We start from the raw sequence: 18482 nt of genomic DNA, 5'->3' as shown, positions 1-18482 counted from the left end.
CGAGCTGCTTCTGAGCTGCAAATGAAACTTCAAAAAGTAGTCCTGAGTGTTTGTCACTTGTTTATCCTGTTTTTCTCTTTAAATTCAAAATGAACAATAATAAATTATTATTATTTTTGTTATTATATATTTAAAAGAAATGGGTCACAAAAATACAATATTTGACCTACAAGAGTCTCATTAGCTGCAGCTAATTGTCTTGGTTTCTTTAATCTCGTGGCATGTTGAACAGTTAATGAAGGGTCCTCGGATCTTTGGGAAAATGTGCACAAACTGCACATTTGTTATGTATTCCCACACAAATGCGTGTGCAACAAAAGCCAGCTCTTAAAACCCAAAAAAGTAAAGGTGATTTACTGTGGTGGCATTATGTAATCTGGAGCTGCAGACATTACATGCTTCACTTTAGAAAATGAACATGTGTGTGTTTTTAAAATTATGCAATATTCTGTGCTGCCAGTTCACAAAGGAAAACATGCACACATGCTGACAAGCTGATATACATACTGTGCACATATGTGGTCTATGTTCAAGCTTTCCACCCACACAGCTGTCACAGCTCCGTCAAGCAATGCAGAAAATAGCCTGTTCGCTGCTTATTATCACCGCAGAGCAGCGGTGAGGTGTGCTGATGGTTCAAATTTACAGGAATTTAAAGAGAAAATGGCTTCAGATGAGGCAACCAGAAGTCATTAGACTTGATGTGATGAATCAGCCGGTGGCGCTTTCTGCTATGCTGGAGCCCTAATTTTGGGTTCTGGCTGTTAGGGTGGATTTATTTCAGCATAAAAATGTGCATGCTGCATTTTTATATCCCATATGCAAAGCACTTTGGGTAAACATTGGGTAAAATTTAAAGGAGTCTTGACTCAACACTTTCCTGCTGATTTTATTGCCTGGCTTTGTGAAGAACTGTTTTGTTTTTTAGCAGATGAACTTGAGCTTGACCCACATCCCCTCCATGTCTGTCCAAGCTGCTGTGTTAATTAGCAGGTGGTGTTGACGAGCAGGAGATGCTCCAGTGGAGAGGAAAGACTTGAGTTTGTCACGCTGTATCATTTGCTTCATCCACTTCAGTCAGTTTGTTCAGCAAAATATGGTTTAATCTTTTATTTATTCACTAAATCTCCCTTTTTTTTTTCTTACGTGCATTCAGTGAAGGTATGAAAAAGCATTAAAGTTACCAACTCCACCCAGACAGTCGTCCAGCTGGCTTTCCTGTGAATAACACGCTAAATACTTTAGTTTGATAGAAAATCTGGATTTATGAGTAATGCTGTGATCACGTTCACTCATCATAAAATAACAAGGTCTTGGTTTCAAGGGTCAAAGTTAATCTGCAGTCTGTGTCAGTGTTTTGGATTAAAATCCAGAGAACAGCTTTTCGATTTAATGATAAGACCCATTGTAATGAACCAGCATTGCTGCTGTTGGATTAAATCAGTTTTTTGTTAAGCGGATTGTGTTAAAATATAGTTTTATTGCATGTATTTATTTACTCAGTGTAAACATTTTAAACCTTATCCTTTATCTCTTTCCTTTTTGCAGTCTCAGTGGTGCTTCTCCCTTTCTGGGTGACAACAAGCAGGAGACGCTGGCCAACGTGTCGGCCGTGGACTACACGTTTGACGAAGACTTCTTCAGCAACACAAGCGCCTTGGCCAAAGACTTCATTGCTAGGCTTCTTGTCAAAGATCCAAAGTATGTACCATCTGTCTTGTTGATGGTTTCCTTGAGTTATTTGAGGTCCTGGAAATGTGAAGCTTAAGTGTTGCAGCTAAAGAAGTGGTTGGGTTTGAGGAGGTAGTTGTGAGCTGTGGAAAGTATGGTGGTCCATTCTGTGGTTTCCCTCATGTGGTGTCTTTTTAAGGATTAGATTATGCTCCGTTTGATTATGAATGTTTGTGAATAGGATTGAGGCCTCTTTCAATTGTCATCACACCTTAAACTCATCTGTATCTGTCAGTATAGGTCAGGCTGAATAGCTTAACATTTTTCATGATAGCAGAGCGTCCCTTTATTATCGATTCTGAAAGCATTTACTGTGACATCATCTGGGGGTTTTCCACCAACGTTCACCTGTGTTTTTATTTCCTTGAATTTATTTACCAGAGTAAAATAATTCCAAGTAATTTCCACCATACCACAAAGTCCAGAAGATTTCTCATCATGCACCTTGGTACTGCATTCAGACCCAGTTTGGCTTCGTGGGCCTTCAGCCTCTTATAATCTTGTTTGGGTTTCTTTAGCTTTTTACGTATTTGTTTCTATATGTTCTACATTCAGCTCTTCCAGCTCGACATGTATTTTTCCATCCACTTGACTTGAAACGGCACTAAATGTCATCCTCTGTAAATATGCTCGAAAGAATCGGGACCTCCTCATCTGTCCACTTCTCATAGCTCCTCTTTGGAGCCTGGCAGAATGCTTTCCAAGCTAATTATTTTTGTCATTTTATTTAATAGTGTGTTACTACTAATACATATACTAATAAATCACTATTTTAAGTACTAGTTATTTTATTTTATCTATTATAGAAAGCTGTCAAGAATGTTCTTTCAGTTATTCCAGTCATTGTCTCCTGGTCACCAGGCAATATGCCCAACACAACTAGTGTCGCCTCATTACAGGGTTGCTGTAGCAACATCTACATCGCTGTGGCAACACCACTGACAGTAGCTGCCATGAAAAGTTTTGTTTGTTTGTTTTTTTGCAAAGGGCTGCAACAGAGGTGAAAACTTGCAGGTGTGGAGACAGTGAAGGGAGGGGTAAAGGTTCAGATGGGTACTGGGTGAATAAAATGGAAAAGGAGGAAACTGAAAAATCCCAGAGTGCATCATAATGGAAAGTTTTTTAATAGACCTACATCATCAGATATAGACTCACTGATCCTGCAGGAACGTTGCTGAAGAGCATTTTAAAGAAAAGAGCAGGAAAAACTGCTGGATGATGTTTACTGTGGCGCTGGATGCCAGCTGCACTGGACTGTTCAGCATAATAAATCAACACATTTGGGACATTTCCGCAGGTAGAATATGGAAACACAAAAACACTGTCAAGTCTTTCAAGGACTGTAACCTCAGGCTGCTGAGTGACCTTCTTATTTTTATTTATTTGTTTGTGTTTTTTTTTTTAGTTTCAGTTAGAAAGATGAAAATGGTATTAAACAGAAGGAAGTGGTGTGTTTTCTGGATCAGACCAGGTTCCCTTGATGGTTATGATGGTTGATTTTAGACACACTTCTTCTGAGCAAATTCTGGTTTTCTCTAGTAATTTACAGCTGTTTTTCTACATGAAGGGATGTGGTAGAGGGGAACTAAAGAAGCGGTGTGTACTGTCAACCACATCAGGAATGTTAGCTGCTGATCCCGAGCGTCACTGCTAATAAAGTTAGTGCACCACACATCACAAGGTGTTTTTCAGTTCCTTATTTGACTTGTTGTTAAGCAGAAGTAAGTTAGGTTTCACAAAGGAAATTAGATTTTCTACAATAACAAAGATTAGAGTTGAATTTTAATTATCTATTTTAAAACCAGCCATCAAAAACCTAAAAATATTTAGTCAAATACAGTATGATTTCCAGTGCGTGATTGTCAGATATCATTTTCAGTATTGAATTACAGTTGCTACTGTGAAGTTCAAGTGACAGCACCAGCTCTAAAAAAGTAGTTAACATGAGGTTTTATAAAGGTTTCAATTATGTAGTGACCCAAAAGGATATAGGATTGAGATCTGGGGCCTTATTTATCAAGCTTGCGTGGGAACAAAAACCGGTGTGTGTCAAATATAGTCAACTTTTGTGAATTATTAAAACCAAACTTGCCGGGAAAATTTTCCTACCTCAACGGTAACTCTGACCCAGGCGTATACACATAATCTGGGAAAACGGGAAACTGCGACACCAACGATACAGAATAAAACTGAGGAAATGATGTGAAATGTGAGACATTTGTGCACAATCCACTATTACCTTGCACACCACATCTTAGATGTTAAAGTTGTTTGCAGAAATGAGTAAAAACGCACATTCCATATTAATTCTCCTAAGAGCGCACGCTCAGGGGGAAAATCAGGATGTTCAGGAAAAAGGGAGAAGATATTAATAAAAACCTCAATCACTAAAATATGTTCTGTCATTGTGAAACAAAACTTGCATATTGTAAAATACATCCAGCCAAATACGGTGACAGTCTGCTGCCAGCATGTAGCAGTCAGTGTGAAAAGTAGCTTTGGTCCTTCATTCCAGCAGAGCAGGACGCAGGCTGGAGGTCTAGAGGGGATGCAACGCTAATGAAACACACAAGAGGTGGATTTCCTTTTATTTTTTTTTTTCCTTACTCAAGGCTTTTTTATTGTTGTCCCAATTTCTGTCCAGACGGTCTTTATTTCCCGCAGCTCCTTGTCCACCTGGGTAATAGCTGTGATTGTGTCCCTCTGCACCACCCAGCCAGCTGGAGCACCCAGCGAGAAAGAAATAATATTTAACACTAAATAAACAGCTACCAATCTCAGATGTATCTGTACATATTTATTTTATACATTAAAACAAAAGAACCGGTAGCATTACTGTAATTTAGCAAACGCTTTTCACCTGTCTGGGAGTCAAACCTCGGCCTCCCGCTTGGAAGTCGTGTGTTCCGACTCCTCTGGAATGTCTTGCGTCTTGACGCTGCGTTGACAGGATCAGCCACCCGCTGCCACTATTCTGCCTTTCTGACACAAATAATGCCCACGCCGTGCCCACCATTTAAACATTTTTACGTTTGTCAACGTGGTCCTTCAAGATCTCTGCCTCACACCCCGAAAAATTCCACTTCTTAACTCTTTCCCTCCTGAGCAGTAATGCAAACAGTGTGATGATGTATCATAGGCATCCACCTGAGCATTTATAGCCACCTTGTGGGCGTGGGAAGGCGTTCCCTCACGTGTGCCCCCTTTAGAGTTGATTCTAATTTATGAATGGAAACAGGTGTAGGACGTGCGTGTGCAGGCTTTTATAAATCTGAAAGTAGAGGTGCTCCACATTATCTTTTTGCACAGCAGACGCCACCTGTAGTTCACTTTGCTATGCACAGTTTTATAAATAAGGTCCCTCGTGACTGTAGGTAGGCTATTGAAGTCCAGTCAACTCATTGTCATGTTCTAGAAAGCAGGTGGAGAAGAGCAGGTGGAGATGATCTGAGCTTTGTGACATGGTGCATTATCCTGCTGGAAGTAGCATCAGAAGATGCTCCACTGTGGTCATAAAGGGATGGACATGGTCAGCAACAATACTCAGGTAGGCTGTGGTGGTTAAATCAGGCCATGTTGGAACTAAGGACCCAAAGTAGGCCAAGAAAATATCCCCCATACCATTACACCATCAGCAGCCTGAACTGTTGATCCAAGGCAGGATGGATCCATGTTTTCATGCTTCCACCAGATTCTGAGCCTAGCATCTGAATGTGGAGCTGAAATGGAGACTCATCAGACCAGCAACGTTTCTCCATCTTCTATTGTCCAGTGTTGGTGAGTGTGTGTGAATTGTAGCCTCAGTTTTCCTGTTCTTAGCTGACAGGAGACACCCAGTGTGGTCTTCTGCTGCTGTAGCCCATCTGCTTCAAGGCTGGATGTGTTGTTTGGTCAGAGATGCTATACTGCAGACCTTGGTTGGAACCAGTGCTGATTTTCTATGCTCTCCACCAGCCTCCTCATTCTCCTCTGACAACATAATCTCATTTTTCTTCCCCACTCTGATTCTCAGTTTGAACTTCACAAAGTTTCCTTGACCATGTCTATATGTCTAAATACACTGAGTTGCTGCTGTGTGATTAGCAAATAAGTAAGTGAAGAGTAGTACCTAAGAAGTGGTCAGTAAAAAATATTTCATAATGCAAAACCATTTTTTTCTTAACCCAGCAACACTGTCGCTCATATTTTCTCCATCCTTACCTTGGTTAAAGTACCTCGTTAGGAAGTCTATGACCAGATAACACTCATAGAAATAGTTGCTTCTGAATGTCTTATTTATCTTTTCAATGTTTTTATCCACAGAAAGAGAATGACGATCCAGGAGAGCCTGCAGCACCCCTGGATCAAGGTTGGTCTTTGCTTTTCTGTCGACGTCTGATTTAATCTGTTTAATTTCTGTTTTCATCTTGTGGCAGTACTTCATTCCTATATTTTGTGGCAAATATATTTTATTTGCTTTTTTCTTTTTTGCACAATCAGCCAAAAGACACTCAGCAAGCTCTGAGCAGGAAGGAGTCTGCTGTCAATATGGAAAAGTTCAAGAAGTTTGCAGCTCGGAGAAAGTGGAAAGTAAGTGTTTTTTATTTGTAATACTGTAAATTATTTAGTAGAATCGGTTTTAAATTATACAAATCACGTGCTGTGAACTAATGAAGATATAAGACGACATCTGACTCTTGTTGGCTGCTGTAACCATCAGATTTTCATCAGTTTGTCTGTTTTGGTTCATCACAGCCTCCCATTCAGCAGGAAATGCAGGGCTTGTTTATCTGGTGTTTTGTTTCTGCTGTCAGACCGTCAGTCTTCTGCTTCGACAATATAGCACATGGACAGGTTTTAGCTGTGCAGTAACCTTGATTTGACTTTGGAGTATATGTCTTATAGAAAAAAAAATGCACCAGAACAGAAGTGATATTTAGAAAACCTTCTATTTACACTGAAGGATCTTCATCCAACCCAACTAAACCAGCACTGCAGGCCTAGAAAATCTTTTTCTACACACCTTAACATCCAGATTTCTGATGCATAGCACAGAAATGTCTTCAGACATCCACCTAATGCAATGAGGGTCAGTGGGTTATCAAGACTGAATCACAGCAAGTCAAGAAACTGAATTTAAATAGAGCAGAAAATTGCTTTACATGTACTTGCCTGGTATCTGACAGCCCCTTTAACACAACTTGACATGAAGTTGTGCTCATTCATGAACCGCCTTTTTTTTCATTTTCTTCCAGCAATCCGTCCGACTCATCTCCTTATGTAACCGCCTGTCTCGCTCCTTCCTGTCCAGAAGCAACATAAGCGTGGCTCGCAGTGATGATACACTGGTAAGACCCCAGTGTTCCCATTTTCCTCAACGAAAACTAACCACAAGCTTAAAAGAGTAAGAGATTTGGGAAAAGACAGGATGGGCAGGGCTGTTCAGCAACATTACAGCTGAGATCTTTATCCAGATTCTTGAAACTGAGTGTGTTTGTGGCTTGAAACACCATCGACACCTTAAATGATTGAGTGAAATATTATTGCAGCGACAGAACATTACGGCCATCTCTGCTGTTTTATTTGTAGCTTAAAGTAGAAAAATTGAAGTAATTGACTGAAGACTGGCAGGTTAATGAGTTTCAGTTTCACTTCATTGGTATGGATTGGCTCATTAAGACCTGAGCTGGCAGCTCTGGTATTTCCAGCTTGACAATCTCTGAAAAAATCTCCAGCTACCATGTGTAATTTATCTTTTCCTCATTGCCCTCTAAGTGCCGCCGGTCACGTGTTTGTTTAACTTGGATTTTCATTGCCTTGTTTTGAACCAGATTCAGCATGGAAGGAAACTCTTGCTACGTCTTTTAAATGAATAAATGTACATAGAAAACAGCATAATTCTTTTTCTGTTAATTACATTTACTGGCCACTTTATTGTTTCCAGCTTGCTAGTACCAGGTTGGACCTTCTTTTGCCTTCAGAAACACCTCAGTGTTTCATTCTTCTTCACCAGTGCTTCACCAGTTTTGGTGAGCCTGTAATTGACTGATTAACTGTTTTAGTTGACAAGCAATTCAACAGGTATGCCTAATAAAGTGGCCTGTGAGTGTACGTGTCAATCTGGTGCTTTTTCTCCATTAAAGATCCTCAAAAGTCTTAAACATGGCGCAGTCTGATAATGTAGTTTTATGATGAGTTTGAACATTAATTTTATTTCTTTGTTAGTGATTAAGTGTTTCTTGTCCATGCAAATCATGTTCACTGGTGTTTGTATTTTAGATTCACTGATATTAAACCAGAAAAGCTTTCGGTTCCTTCAAGTCCCGCTGCTGTTGTGTCGACCAGAGGTTAGAAACTTCTAGCTTTATGAATGCTTGTATTGGAGCAATCTGCAGCAAAGATGAGTAGTGTTAATTAATTTTTAATTAATTTTGGTTTGCAGTTGCTATCAAGTAACATATTTTAAAAAGTCAGAAAGCACCACACCATGACATCTTAATGGCTTAAAAAGTCTTTATTTGTTTCATTGTGTTTTGAGAGACTTTTTTTTTAATTTGAGGTAAAACATAGAACACATCTTTCAGATAATAGATGGCTAATACCTCTTCATCTTCTGCTGTTTTCATAGGCTAAAAAATTCCAAATAACAGTGTTGATACTCTCAGCGGGCAGTTTGCTGCTTTTGCAGATTTGTGCTGTGCTGTGAGGTGCTGTAGGCATGGCTCGCCCAGCAGGACGGCTGTGTCAAGGAATGTAGCCGGAGCGTTAAGCTTGGCTGAACAAATGCCACATCGGCCTGGCCTCCCTCCATCCCCTCCACTCCTCTTCATCTCTTTGTGCAGCAGTGCCTCACAGCTGATTTCTGCAATGTGCAGCAGACTTTGGCTCAAGGTTATTGGGTCACATGTCACCAACAGAGTTTTAATCTTTTGTGTTGAGCTGTAGAAGCAAAGGAGAATGCATCTGTTTTCTTCAGGAAAAGAGTCTTCTGAGAAACTTAGGTTTAAAGTGTCTTTACTCTTTCTCCCAACTTCACAGGATGAGGAAGATTCCTTTGTGATGAAGGCCATCATCCATGCCATAAACGATGACAACGTGCCCGGTTTGCAACATCTTCTCGGCTCCTTGAACAGTTACGACGTAAACCAGCCCAACAAGGTGGTTATCACTTTTTTTTTTTTTTTTTTTTGATCCAAACCCTCACGCAGACTTTTAGGAAAGGATCTTGTTAAGTGTGTAACGTAGCCCACTCACACAGAGATGTTGATAGTCATCGTGTAGGCAGCTGATAGTCCAATAAAGTCAGAACAATTGTGAGGTTGTTCACATTTCTGCCAAAAGCAAGTAGAACTGCCTCTTTTAGGGACTGGATAGAAGTGTCAGATCACAAGAGCACAATTTTTAACTTTAGCTTACAAAAGAAGCATCTCACTCGTGGAGAAAAGCAGATTGTGTCTGCCTGAGGTAGAAATCGTTTTATTATTAGTAGTATTTTCTTGCATTTAGATGAAATGAGGGAGAGATGGATGGTTTGCATATGTGTATTTGTGTCTTTATGAAGGCCATTTTGAGTTTTAGACCTTTAGGGTGATGGTATTTCAGAAAAGCAAAGATATTTTTATAGTTTTACAGTTAATCACACCCTCAAAAATCAGTTAAAGAAAACCTGGTTAACATGAGGTTCAGGTATGGGGCTAGAGATAAAGGTGTGCCAGACTCCAGCATATCCAGCCATCCTTTAAAAAAAAAAAAAAAAAAAAAGATTTTGCATTTTATTTTTATTAATAAATGATAAAAAGAAAAAATAATCATCCATGAGGAAAAGTCACACATTTTCACAGAAGCTGTGCCTCAAAACAGTTCCTGAATCTGAGTTAATACACAGACTATATCAATCTTTGAGTGAAAAGGTAAAAAAATTAAAGCAAATAATCAAGAACAGAGAACCAGATCAAACATGAAAGATGATGAGGGATGTTTGATTGTGAGGACAAGGCTCGAACAGACCACAAAATTTAAGTTTTGAAGCTTTTTAAAAGGAAAAACTTCTCAGTTGTCACAGTATAGTAAGGTTGATACACAGAGCATTCATAAAGGTTATGATGTTCAGGTTTTTCTTGAGTGTTTTAGAGCAGCATTAACTCAGTTCTTCTGGTGCTATTTAACAGTCTTTCTATTATTTTTTCCACTTGTATCATCAAAAGCAGGCTGAGTAGGAACACCTTTATGTATGAAGCAGGAGTTTAGTGCAGAAAAGAAATCGTTGTTTTTACACCTAACAACGATTGTACAGATGTACACATGTACAGATTTCACACCACACACCCCATTCTGCCTCAGTGGGGAAGAAGATGCTGTTTGCTGACAGCTGATGTGTGATGTGGGGAAGTGAAGCTTTTAAACTCCTACACAGATAAATAGGAAGCACAGATCAGAGGAAGCATGAGAATATGGCCATTTAGGAGGACGATGACCTTCGGAGAGCAAGATGAGAGTGAATTTTAAAAAGGCAAAGGGAGAAACATCTGAATTACTGCAGATAACTGTCAGTCAAACCCACACAAGGTGTGTGAACTGTGCTAACACAGAGGGCCTTGCAGTGGCCAAATTTATACCAATCTTAGGACATAAAAGCACTGGATGTCTGCCACGATTGGAGGAAGTTCAAAGCAATTATTCCAAAGCAACTAAACCTTAACACACTTTGTTTAGTTACAAGAATCGTGAAAGTACACTGAAGGTCTGAGATATTCTGAAACGGGTCCGACACAATTCCATTATTCAACTACACATTACGTGTTGCTGAATATCTATGCGCAAATCTGTTGGGTTAGTTCACAAAGGTTGAAGATGTAATCATTTAAAGAACTTTTAAATGTTTTTTTATTGTATATTTTCACTGTGTGACAGCAGTATTTGATGCATTTCATCCTCATACAGACTCAGCATTTTCTTCAGTCCTCTTTAAACTTTTCTGTGACCTCAGTGTAAACATACTGTTGTGCTTGTTTGTTGCAGCACGGGACCCCTCCCCTCCTAATCGCTGCTGGCTGCGGCAACATTCAGATCATTGAGGTGCTGATGAGAAAAGGTGCAGAAATCCAGGCCAATGACAAGGTAAAGACTCTGTTCTCACTCTGGAGTTTAATAATAAGGGACGATTATTTGTTTAATGACCGGTGTATAAAGATTTAAATAATTTTTTCCCACATCCGTCGAGTATAGAAGTACTGTTCTATGTGCAAGAGGTGACATAAGAATAAAGTGAAATACTGTGCATACTGTTACTCAACCAGTAACAAGTCAGCCCTTAGTCAACAAGAAGCAGCAGCCTGTATGTGGAGCTGCTTGGTTTTTACCATCACAGAGCTGTCTGAATAGCAGACATGTGCACCAGATTTCTGACAGGCTCAGTTTTACACTGTTACCATGGCAGCCTCTTGACTAATGCAACTCCCAGCTGCAAGATGCTGGCTCATCCTGAAAATATTCATAGGTTGCTTGTCAGAAGCTCAGTGTGTAGTGTGTTTATATCAGCTGGCTGCAGACAAAATCGCAGATTTTTTCCAGTGTAAGTCAGGGGTAAAAATCTGGAATGTTCTTCTCTTTGGAATCTTCAGAGCGGGGCAAACGCTATCTACTACGCAGCGAGACATGGTCACGTTGAGACCCTGAAATTCCTCCATGAAAAGAAATGCCCTCTGGATGTCCAAGATAAGGTGAACAAGTCTCTCCTCCTCTCTGCATGTTACAAACACACATCCCAACCGATCATCTATTACTCACCACCTCCTACCACTAAAGCTCTCACAAAGCAAGACTGCAAAACACACACAAATTCACACAACATTTCACACACCTGAAGAGAAAACCAGTTACTCTGGCATTTTATCATCTTATTTGTTGTTGCTATAGAAACGGCTCTTGCAGAGAAAGATGAGTGTGCATGTTTGGTTTTTGATGCCGCTAGTGTGGCTTCAATCATAGAGTCTCAGAAACATTTTTCTAATCTCTTGAATCATTTTCTCCTGCTGGTGGTGTCCTCTTCTGTCTGTGAACAGCGAGCACAATCACCTTCGAGTAGACCAATGCTAATCTGCACTCCAGGCACTTTCCTGATTATTATCTAGTTCCTGTCCAGGGGATCATTAAAGTTTCATCTTGCTTTATTTTACTGTAAGCTTCAAATCACATTCTGAAGGTGCCCGTGTGTGACCACATTAATGTGTCATGGAAAACTAGAAGAGCTGAATTTGCTGTTTTTAAAATATTTCCTGTAATTAAATTGATCTCATGAGGCTTTTTTTTTTTCCTGACCAAAATTAATTGTATTTTGTTATAAGTGGTTCTATTCATCTATGGGCAAACCTGTTGTCTTGGGTGTCGTTTTATCCAGTCAGCCTCCCTGCTAATGCACTGCAACTCTTACTGGTAGATATAAACTTAAAAGCAAATGAATCCCAAATGAGAAGATTAAAATGTTTTTTAATGGAAGTACTGGCTGATTCAGAGTAGGTGGCATGGCTTACAGGAGCAGGTGTTTAACTTGTGTTACTGCAAATTAAAAAAAAAGTCTTTGAGGGCTTTTTATTATTTTGTGTTTTCCATATCAAAATCACATTAATCAAACAGGATTTATTTCCATTGTTTTTAAAGTCAGGGGAGACAGCTCTTCATGTGGCATCTCGCTATGGCAACGTGGATGTGGTGAGCTACCTGTGCAGCATCCACACCAACCCAGACCTGGCAGACAGGGTGAGCAGTCTCTCCCTCACCAGCAGTATAATGATTAAGTGGATCTTTTCTTTTTAAAGAGACAGAGGTGTGTTACTCTTTTTTTGTTTTTCCATCTCCAGGAGCAGGAGACCCCTCTCCATTGTGCTGCATGGCATGGCTATTCTGCAGTCGCTAGAGCACTTTGCCAGGCAGGCTGCCATGTAGATGCCAAGAACCGCGAAGGGGAAAGTCCACTGCTGACAGCGTCTGCACGGGGCTTCGTGGACATCGTGGAGTGTCTGGTGGAGCACAGAGCTGATCTAAAAACAACTGATAAGGTGATCGGTCTTTAAATGGATTTTTTTCCACCATAACCCTAGTACCACATGTACAATTTTAATATTTCAGCTTATGTTGATTGATAAGAGCTCTGGAACAATCAAACTTTTTTATTATTATTAGTGTGAATGTGTTTACGTGTTGAAGCATTCACACTGTCTTCCTGTTTCTCTTTTGTTATTATTCTTCCACCAAACTTTGGCACCTTTCTCCTCCTACACTGTTTATGTCACTTCAGCCATTCAAATATTAAACTCTTCAGCAGATTCAGGAGATTTCTGCTATGACTTTTGTCATGTCTAATTTTTATTCTTTGTGAGTCATTTAGCATTTTTTACAAGTTTTAAATCCAGCCATATTGTGTGGCTGCATAGTCTGGTGGTTAAATAGGATGAATGGTTCCTGAGGTCACAGGCTCAAATCCAGTCAGGGGCATCGTCCCATATGAAGTCTGCTGATTGCTTCAGCCTTAACTTTAAATCATCTACTATTCTTTAAGTAATTATAATTATTCTGCATAGTTTTCAGCAGTAAAAAAAACATTATTTTTTACCACCTTCAGTGTCATCTTCAGCCTTTGTGTATTTCAGTTTAATCGTTCAGAATTAAGACATTCACAGGTGCTGTTCTGCAAGATCAGCAATTTTCTAGTTCTTCCAGTTTCCTTTTTTCAAATTATCGTTTTTGCATGTGCACCAGTCTTGTGACATTATTAGAGGTTTCAGAGGGATGGTATATGCAGACACAGAAGTCTGCATATTTGATCTAGACTTCTTGCAGAGCACCGTTTAGACCATTTGCTGGCTGTGCTTGAGTGAGAGTGCTTGCATGCTGTTAAGAGTTGCTCCTTCATTCTCCTTTCTGCTAACCTGCATGCTGTTTTCCACTCACTCTTTGCTAATGTGGATATGTAGAAATTCATCTGCCATTGTCATTCCCACAGTCTAATTTCTGGATCATGCCCAAACTCTTAGGTGCTATATAACATGGGAGAGCATCTCCAAGAGATAGTACAGACCAAATTATCTGCACTTACTTCTGAAAATCTTCTGAATTAAAAACCATAACTTAGCTATTGTCCTGCCTGTGATTAGTAGATATTGATATAGAAAATGACTAAGTAAACAGAGCACAAAGAAAACAAATGAAAATGAGTCTTGACGAGTTAAAACAATCATGTGGATAACTATATAACTGTTGGCCCGGTCTGTGTTTCCAGGACGGCCATACTGCTCTTCATCTGGCCGTACGTAGGTGTCAGGTTGACGTTGTCCGCTGCCTCCTCAAACATCACTGCCCTCTGGACCAGCAGGATCGTTATGGCAACACAGCACTCCACATCGCCTGTAAGGATGGAAATCTACCGATTGTCATGGCAATATGCAGCACCAAGGCAAACCTCGACATACCCAACAAGGTGAGCACAAGCATGAAGTCCAGGGATACAACATATCATACCATGTCGTCATTAATTTAACTTAGATTAAATAAATCAGAATCTTTTGTTTTGTTCAAGTTCAAGATGAGGGGTTTGTTTCCACATCTTTCCACAAACTGACTGACCAGTTCCAGGTACTCAGATTCTTGTAGTATTGATGCACCCTACAACTGCAGGACTCGGTTATATTGGACGTCTGAGGTGTAGTGTGAAGAGAAATGGTGAGAGTACAGTACCTTGTGGTTCTCCTGCTGACCACTATCTCGGTCTCACAAACTGTGGTCTGTTTGTTAGGTAGGTGGTTGTGGCTTTTATCCAAAGCGACTTACATTTGAGAGTAAGAACAACACAAGCAAGATTGGACATCATAATTAAGTTGTAGTCAGACTGCTTTGAGTCCAGTTGGACCCAGGTGCTGTCATGTAGTGCTAGAGGCTGTGCATATCATTTTATAGTTTTTTTGTAGTTTTTTGTAACTCATTTTGTTTAAATACAACATCACGTTTTAATCAAACAATGTCAACTTGGGTGTAGGTGCACACAGCTTCCTCAGTACTTGGTTGAGTCAAAGAGCTGGACAAATCTTTCTAACTCATTCTGTTGAGTACAAGAGCTAAGCTAAGTGTGGAAATGCCCCTTAAACAGGTGAGTCTTTAGCTTGCTTTTAAAAGTGGATAAGAACTCTGCGGATCGGACGGAGTTTGGTAGATCGTTCCACCACCGGGGGACAACAGAGAAGAAGAATCTAACTACTGATTTTGCGCCACGTTGTGTTGGGAGCACTAGCCATTTTTCGCTGGCAGAGCATAACTGTGGAGAGGGAGTGTAGCTCTGGATTAAGGAGTGAAGGTGGACAGGAGCTGTTTGGGGTATTGTTTTGTAAGCCAGAAGCAGAGTTTTTAATTTGATGCGCTGCAACTGGAAGCCAGTGAAGATCAATTAGTGACATGAGCTATTTTGAGCTGGTTGAAGACCAGACTTGCTGCTGCGTTCTGGATCATCTGCAGAGGTTTAACTGAGCATGCAGGCAGGCCAGCCAGTAAGGAGTTGCAGTAGTCAATGCGTGAAATGACCAGAGCCTGGACCGTGTGTTCAGTCAGGTAGGGTCTGATCCTCCTGATGTTGTAGAGAACAAATTGGCAAGATCGAGCAACCGAGGCAACGTGGTCCTTAAAGGTCAGCTGGTTGTCTACCATGACATAAGCGTGACAAAGTCAAGCTGCACTCTTGACTTGCAGGATGTTATGGTAACTGGTCTGTTGTCATTTAGGGCAGATTGAGGAGATTTCTTAGGTACCAGAGCAGGAATGTAGGGCAGAATGTTTTTCCCAGCACAGGAACCTTTTCCTAAATCGGGCTAATGTTGAAGAGATGCTGTAAATTCCATCATAGCTAACCTTGGGGCAGACGTCTGAACCTGCAGCCTTGTTCTGTTTCAGTCTCTTCAGCTGCTTCTTACCTGAATGCAGGAGACAGACCGGCTAGAGGTGGAGGCAGAGGTTGTCTCAGATGTGGAGGGAGATGAGACTGTGTTAAAAAGTTTGGTATTGTAGAAAAAGTTTGAGTACCACTGGTGAATAGTAAGACATGGCCTTAGTATACACGTCCAAGTTCAAGATGCTTAAGCTTTAAGTTTACTATTGAGCACTGATAAATTCTCCAACAAACTCCAAGCTGGATTAATGGCCAAAAACCTGATCATGCCATATTTACAAAGAATACATCATCAAGATTTGACAGTAAACATGAAATTTACAACTTATTCAGTAATGTTGTTTCAAATCTAAGTAGATGTTGAAATTGTTTTTCTTTTTTTTCTTTCTATTTTTCTATTTTATTTGTAATATATGGACTTGGGTGAATCCAAGTCCTCTTTCTACACTTAAACTCTTCTTACATAATCTTTATAACCTAGCTTTTGTTTTTGTGGTAACTTTGCGTGACCTGTAACACCACCGCAGTGAGTCAGCTCACAAACAATTATATTCTCAAGAAGCAGCCAGATCCAACTTGACTAGGGTTTCATGGCATTTGTCAGTTTGCTTTAAGGGTTTAACCATTTAAGACTGATGGAAACACTGGCAGAATTACCAGGACTTGGATGAATTTCCTTATCCTTCTCAGTTGTTGTGCTTTAACTTGGCATTTTGCATAAAACAAGGTCCATAAAGAAATGGCTTTCTCTTCTTGTTGGGTAAAAATTTTACTGGGCTTCAGAGCTGTGGCCTCCACCTGATCTAACACCTTTGGGATTAACTGGAATGCAAGCTGTGAGCCAGACCTAATCACTCAGCACATGTGTTAGTGTCCTCACTAATATTGTTGTCTGAACATGGGAGCACATTCCTTCAGCTGGGATCCAAAATATTACGCAAGAAACTCCTAAAAGACAGGCTGTTAGAAGTGCAAATAATTGCACAAGCTTTAGAAATCAGTGTTTTAACAGTCTAGTTTGGCTTCTGTACAAGGGTGTGCCCACAAACTCTGTGAGGCTGTTTTAAATAAGGCGTCATCACAAGTAGAGCGGAGAGGTAAACTAAGATAGACAGAAAATGTATCAAAGGGATTAAAGAGGGGGATTTTCTGCAAGTGTGAACGCCTGCACTTTTTAGGATTTTTGAGCTGTAATCCAATGGCATCTCATTTGTGCTCATAAATCTGGCACTTAATGTATTTTAAATGAAAATCTGCAACATTCTGCTCAGCTTGAGTGAAATTAGCCGAGTTAAAACTAAGCTGACCAGAAATTTAAACACATCTCTTACCAATGGGCATGACATTTTTTATGTTTTAAGCATTGAAATCATAGTTATTCACTTTTTTCTTATTTTCTTTCTTTATTTAATTGCTGGGTAATATGATGTAAACATGCCAGATTATAGCACAGAACCCTAATTTCTATCCATGAATAGAATGAAAACAACAACATACAAAAAAAGATAAAATAATAAAGTAAACATATATCTGATACATAAAGACAACACACAAATAAAAGCGATCATAGGTTTGATGTTCTTTTAGTCATTTTTTGAGATGAATAATGTGACACTTTCCTATACAATATTTTATTTGGATGACGTTCTTGAAGGGAACTTTCACATAGCAGGTTTATATTTGACTGAAGATCCTATCTTGCTTTGCCAGACATGCCCTCCATCACGTTCCTACCATTGTTTATTTCATTTTCTATACCGACACCATCCATTTTAATATATTCTGTAATAGGATAGCTTTTCTGAAACGCTGCTCACACTCAAACATTTCAGCGAGCACAGTTCAGGGAATTGAATCACATCCAGAGCAGACGTCTCTGCCAGAGATGCTGTGATTTATGCATTATTTTCAGGTTTTTTCTTATTTTAAGCTCATCTAAAGCAGCATATCACACACTGCTGAGTCTGTGCCTGGATTTGTCTTTGCTGGGGAAAAAAATGAGACAAGATGGAATTGAAAATGTCTCCTGGTCTGTTTACATCAAGATAGAAAGTGGTGAATGCTTCAGGGTTTTCTCAAGTAGTGACAAAGGAAAATAATTCAAATACTGCGTCAAACATGGGTTAGCTTGTTGGGGTTCATTTTTGCAGATGCTTTTAATTGAAATGTTTTTGTATGTTAAAGAAAAAAAATTCTAACAGGTGGAGTCAGTATTTGGGGTTCACTGTATGTTTAGTCATGGCAGTTGTTATGATAATTAGTTGGTTTTCAGAGGCTGTTGCATTCCTGTTTATTCTCCTGATTTCCTCAAACAGGCTGAACAAGCTCTGCAGGAACAAAGTCTTGCTGTGGCTTGTTATGTTAATAGTATTTACTAAGTCAACCACGGCACAGCCACATGGATGCTTTATAGTCAGGTTTTTGTTTGGATGTGCACACATCCAAGGGCAAATCCTCCCTAAACAGGCACATTTAGATCATTTGTAAATTCTTGTTGACTCAGTAATGAGATATTTCAATCATAAAATGCTATTTCTTAATTCAGAGATTTGATATATACTTAAAGAAAATATAAGCCTCCTGAATTCCCCTTGTTTTTTGTTTGTTCTGTTTCTGCTCATTTTATTGGACAGTATCCTCAGCATGGTTGTGATGTTAGTTTCACTAGACTCAACTTTACAGTTTGCCACATTTAACTGAAATTACAACTAACATAAACATGCTTTACAAGATACTAGTAGCAGCTAGCTTATCCTGTTGCTATCATGTTTTTAGAAGCCCGGTGTTCCAGGGATGTGCCTAATGAATGTCAGTGTGTCATCAAAACAAATCTGAAGCACTGAGT

The 18482-nt window shown here is 39.7% G+C and overlaps 1 protein-coding gene across 2 annotated transcripts in view; it reads left to right on the top strand.

The window, feature by feature from the left end:
• dapk1 (death-associated protein kinase 1) overlaps positions 1-18482 on the top strand; it is an 82517-nt gene that overhangs the window by 44859 nt on the left and 19176 nt on the right. For both annotated transcript variants that reach the window (XM_041999887.1, XM_041999888.1), the window contains 10 exons: positions 1549-1701; positions 6034-6079; positions 6211-6300; positions 6966-7058; positions 8749-8868; positions 10729-10827; positions 11331-11429; positions 12367-12465; positions 12567-12764; positions 13985-14182. In XM_041999887.1, the coding sequence (XP_041855821.1) occupies positions 1549-1701; positions 6034-6079; positions 6211-6300; positions 6966-7058; positions 8749-8868; positions 10729-10827; positions 11331-11429; positions 12367-12465; positions 12567-12764; positions 13985-14182 (1195 nt within the window). The remainder of the gene's footprint in view (positions 1-1548; positions 1702-6033; positions 6080-6210; positions 6301-6965; positions 7059-8748; positions 8869-10728; positions 10828-11330; positions 11430-12366; positions 12466-12566; positions 12765-13984; positions 14183-18482) is intronic.

This window comes from Melanotaenia boesemani, chromosome 11 (assembly GCF_017639745.1).
Source record: "Melanotaenia boesemani isolate fMelBoe1 chromosome 11, fMelBoe1.pri, whole genome shotgun sequence".
NCBI lineage: Eukaryota > Metazoa > Chordata > Actinopteri > Atheriniformes > Melanotaeniidae > Melanotaenia > Melanotaenia boesemani.
This window is presented reverse-complemented; position numbering and strand designations above follow the sequence as displayed.